Source organism: Micromesistius poutassou, assembly GCF_964030765.1.
Source record: "Micromesistius poutassou genome assembly, chromosome: 23".
In the NCBI taxonomy this organism is placed as follows: Eukaryota; Metazoa; Chordata; class Actinopteri; order Gadiformes; family Gadidae; genus Micromesistius; species Micromesistius poutassou.
The window spans coordinates 2738279-2743278 of record NC_140293.1 but is presented as its reverse complement, the minus strand read 5'-3'; the positions used below and the strand labels follow the sequence as shown (position 1 = coordinate 2743278).

Here is a 5000-nt window from a genome sequence, read left to right as displayed (position 1 = left end):
CATAGTCACCCTCCTCGAATGCTCAGCCTCTAGCGTGTACTTCAGTCTCTGCTATGTTCCCTCTCGGGGGAACAGAACAAAGTGTTGACACTCGCCTCGTCGTGTCCTCCCGCTGCCCCTCAGGACCGCGCCCTGCCCATCGCCCTGAAGGCAGGCAGCACGGCCGGTCGTCTGAGGCTCTGTCACAAGCTGGTCGACCTGCTGCTCAGCCTCCGTCGCTACGACGACGCCGTGGAGTTCGCCCAGACCGCGCTGGACATCAGCATCACTCAGGGTGAGCGGGGCGCACGGTCGCACTTTGAAATTTGTATGACTGATGAGGCTGATGAGGCTACGAGCGACGCTTCCTTTTGATTGTGGTTAAAGGCAGGGTAGGCAATTTGGAGAAATATGCCAGAGTAAACTCGATTTGAAATTTCCCCACTGACATAACCCCATCCGTCTCTTCCCGCCTTCCTCCAATGCCACGCCCCCAAAAACACGTGGCTAGCTCGCCAGCTTTAGCAATAGGTCTGCCTAGCCTTGTGGACGAATGTGGTCATGAGCAATGAGCTCACGTGGGCAGATAGAATGATAGGACAGGCTTATTGCCACGGATTCTGTTTGTTTCAAATATTTTTGGTCAAAGCAAAGAGAATTTCAAACAAATATGCCAAAAGGTGCTTCTTCAATAGATTGCCTACCCTAGCTTCAAATAAGATTATGTAACATAACGCACACACGCACACACTCACACACACACACATACAATACAATGAATGCACTTTTACATGGGGGAGAGGGGAGCCCAGGGGGGAATCGCACCATCAAACCCATGGCACTGACACACTGATAAAAAAAACACTTCTCATCACAATGTCAATATCCCCCCGTCCCCCCTCCACCCCCCTCCACCCCCCCGTCCCCCGTGACCCACGCAGAGGGGCGTCTGAGCGAGAGGGTGGCGTACCACCGCCTGGCCACCATCTACCAGCACCTGGGCCAGTCTGAACTGGCCGAGCACCACTACCTGAAGGCCCTGGCCCTCTGCCCGGCGCCCCTGCAGTTCGACGAGGAGACCCTGTACTACGCCGAGGTGTACCAGACGCTGGGCGACATCATCTTCTACGACCTCAAGGTGACGGGGGAGGGGAGGAGGGGGAGGGGGCGTTTTTTTGGAGGGGTTGGTGTTTTGTACGCTCGAAAAAACACAACGCAACCGTGAGATGGAATGTATGGAATTTTGTTTTTTGGGGGGTGGGGGTGGGGGTGGGGGTGGGGGGATTGGGGGGATTGTGTGTTGCTCCACCCTGCTACGCCCGAGTTCATTCTCATTGGCCCCTCCACCTCTGACCTCTGACCCCGGGGACTTTAACACAAGAGGTGGAAAAGTTCCACTGTTTAAACCAGCCATGTGTGAGTGTGTGTGTGTCTGTCAATGTGTGTGTGTGTGTGTCTGAGTCTGCTACTTCCCTTACAACTATAGTCACATTCACATAGTGCCGCACTTCCCTTCATCTACTTTACGTATAACAATAATAGAAATACAAACTAAAGAAACTACAAAATTGTGCCCTCCCCATATTCACAAAAACCCTTTCAACTTTGACTTTGTCCTCAAACAACACAACCTTAAACCCCACTCTGGACCTCTGTTTGACCTTTGACCCCCGCCCCCCCCCCCCCCACCCAAAGGACCCGCACGACGCGGCCGGCTACTACCACCTGGCGCTGGCGGCGGCCATGGACCTGGGCAACAAGCGCGCGCAGCTGCGCCTGTGCACGCGGCTGGCCACCATCTACCACAACTACCTGGTGGACCGCCAGCTGTCGCTGTCCTTCTACCAGCGGGCGCGCGCCTTCGCCACCGAGCTCAACGTGCGCCGGGTGGACATCTCGGCGTCGCAGCGCCTGGCCTCGCGCCGGTGATCGGTGGTCGCGTGCGGTGCGCCCGGCAGCCGGGAACGTCGCAGTAATCGCGGCCGTGGTGGTGATAACTGCGGTGGTTTTTTTTGGACGTTGGCGATTTATTAGGTGTGTAGCGGTGATGCGAGGGAGGAGTTGTAATGTGGTTGTTTAAATGTGTGTTCTTGTCTTCTGTTTGATTTATAACGGTTTATAATGTTTGAAATATGAATCAAAAATACCGGCTGTCAACGATTGCTTCATTCGGTCATTGTTGCAAGCTGTGTGGAGGAGGAACATGAACAACTGAAATGGAGCTCTAAAATGAAATCAAGCTCCAAACGGTTTGGTTTGTTAATCCCGCAACTCACATTCCAGGAATACAATTGTAAAAGAATGACAAAAACATTCCTGTTCAACAACTTTTCCACACGTCAATGTAAATGTTTGTTAAAATGAGTTCAAATCTTGCTGAACGTTGAAACAATGATTTTTGTCTTTGTTTTTTCTCTGTTAATAAAAAAAGCTCACTAGTGAATCAAAGTCAAAGAGTCACATATTTGAATGGAGAAAAACTGAACGGGTCACTGCAGAAACCAAACATTAACTACAGCCTGCAATGATAGATGAAGATATACACCCTAGTGGAGGGGCGAGAGAGAGAGAGAGAGGGAAAGACCAAGAGACAGAGAGAGAGACAGACAGACAGACAGAGGGTGAGAGAAAGAGACAGACAGAAAGACAGACAGCAGACAGAGGGAGAGAGAGATAGAGAGAGGGAGAGCGAGAGAGTTGTTTTCCAGATGGGAGGGTAGAGACGGATTGAGAGAGATGGTAAAAATGCAACAGACCGTAATAAATTGGCTACCGTTTTGTGGTTTTTGGCTCCCAGATGATCTCAACAAATTCTCACCAGATTGAGGAAAATATGTGTGTGTGTGTGTGTGGGTCCATTTTTGTGCAATTGATGTCTATGTCAGCTCAATGATGTATGCAATGTTGATATTTTATTACTCCTCCACAATTTCCACACCCTAAACCTGAAATGACCACAAATTATTTTCAATTTACTCCTCTGTGTCAAACTATTCCTAATAACTCTGTTTCTGTTTTTCTATTTTGTTCACGGTTGAATTTACACAAACTTCAGCATCATTAGGCTATATTGTCAGCGGGCCACTGAGTCTTTTATATCTATAGATAAACACTTTCAATATTATGGGATGGATATTGAAATTGATTATATGGAATATATTCCATCAAGTAGGCCTATACCTTTTTCATTCACAACAACAAAAACACGGTGTTGCATCACTAATTACCTTTACGAACGGTTTTCACAGAGATCGGATCCAATAAACACATCATTCTCTTACCTTCTTAAAATATGCACGCTTCAAAACATTTAGGAGGACTATATAGCGTAACGTATGACCACAGTACAAATAAATATTGCAAACTGCCGCCTCGGTCCATTAACTCCAGGACAATAACTCTTGCGTCTCCTTCAACTGTAACCAGTGATTGACGACGCTATTGAAAATATACAGCCCCACGGTGGGTGAAATACTCGACATGACCCCCCCCCGCTCCCCCAAACCTTTTTCTGGCTATACAAACCTGGGCTGCCTTTCATCCGTGGTAGACACAGACACAGCCCAGCTAACACACACGTGTGTGTGTGTGTGTGTGTGTGTGTGTGTGTGTGTGTGTGTGTGTGTGTGTGTGTGTGTGTGCGTGCGTGTGTGTGCGTGCGTGTGTGTGTGTGTGTGTGTGTGTGTGTGTGTGTGTGTGTGCGTCTGCGTGTGCGTGTGCGTGTGCGTGTGTGTGTGTGTGTGTGTGTGTGTGTGTGTGTGTGTGTGTGTGTGTGCCAGCCAACGGCAGCTGCAAAGGTCTGGTCACTGTACATGGCCCCTTACAAGGTGACTGGACATATGATGGAATCCCCAAAAGGAAAAAGGAAAACACTTAATGTTTTTAAAAGAAACAGCCTGAGGCACGTGGTCAGCCTGCTGCGCGTCCGATTGGCTGGAAGAGTCAGCGCTGCGTTACGCGCAATAAAGTTTTTTTTCGATCATGACGGTGGACCACAGCGGGTTAACGCAGCTCTCCTCCTCTAGCCGGGGCGATGGGCAAGACCAAAAGAGACCTCTTCAACTAAGGAGGACAGGAAAGAAAACTTCGTCTGCCGTCGTGGTGCAACGCGGAGCTTTTAGAGACTTCGCTAACAACCTCATTTTTTGTGTTTTTCATCTTTGTTTAAATCTTTGAAGTGCAAGATTGCTTCGGGTTGGACCTTCTCATGGCGATGTGCATACGATGGAGACACGTACTTTCCATATCTTTGGACCTAGAAACTCGCGAAAGTGATGCGTAAGAGTGTGGACCGCTGCGGGTTCGCCTTCTCTAAACAGGCGCTCCACTGGCACGACTGCAACCGCCTTTAACGCTCTTCTCTCCACTTTTCCCCCCTTGCTTACTTCAATCGAACTTTATTCAAACACTTTACACACACGCACACAAACATGCAGGTACTACTGTTCGCCACCGTGCTCCTTCACCTCAAGCACTTTGCCAACGCGGAACTCAAAGCGAGCAAGTGCCCGGCGCGCTGCGACGTCTCCAGCTGTCCCAGCCCCAGCTGCCCCAGCGGGTACGTCCCGGACCGCTGCAACTGCTGCCTGGCGTGCGCCCAGGCCGAGGGCGAGCCGTGTAGCCGCAAGGACGAGCTGCCCTGCGGGGAAGGGCTGGAGTGCAAGCACCCGGCGGGCAAACGGCTGTCCCCCCTCAAGGGCGTCTGTCAGTGCAGACAGGGCCACAAGATTTGCGGCACCGACGGGAAGACCTACGGGAACTCGTGCCAGCAGAAGGCGGCGAGCAGGGAGGCCCTGCAGAAGGGACGTCCCGGCATCGAACAGGCCCACAAGGGACCGTGCGAGAGCAGCACCGGTAAGATATGCGATGCGTAAAAGACGCACTGAATCGCCCCAAAAAGCTGTAAGTTGTAGTGAGTGTCGTACACCAGCATACCTCACAGTAGTCTCGTGGTCTACATAAACGTGTCTGAATACCTAAGAAACGTTTACCACGCCTAATAAACAACTTTTAATGGAAAA

General features: G+C 50.5%; 2 protein-coding genes across 2 annotated transcripts in view; both read left to right on the top strand.

Annotated features, from left to right (window-relative positions):
- sh3tc1 (SH3 domain and tetratricopeptide repeats 1) overlaps positions 1-2421 on the top strand; it is a 15356-nt gene extending 12935 nt beyond the window's left edge. The window contains exons 17-19 of the mRNA XM_084487431.1: positions 124-274; positions 921-1117; positions 1675-2421. Of these exons, the coding sequence (XP_084343557.1) occupies positions 124-274; positions 921-1117; positions 1675-1908 (582 nt within the window). The 3' untranslated portion in view covers positions 1909-2421. The remainder of the gene's footprint in view (positions 1-123; positions 275-920; positions 1118-1674) is intronic.
- Positions 2422-4064: 1643 nt separating this feature from the next.
- Positions 4065-5000, top strand: part of LOC311368341 (serine protease HTRA3-like) — an 11375-nt gene continuing 10439 nt past the window's right edge. Inside the window, exon 1 of the mRNA XM_084487144.1 lies at positions 4065-4833. Coding sequence (XP_084343270.1) covers positions 4410-4833 — 424 coding nt within the window. The 5' untranslated portion in view covers positions 4065-4409. The remainder of the gene's footprint in view (positions 4834-5000) is intronic.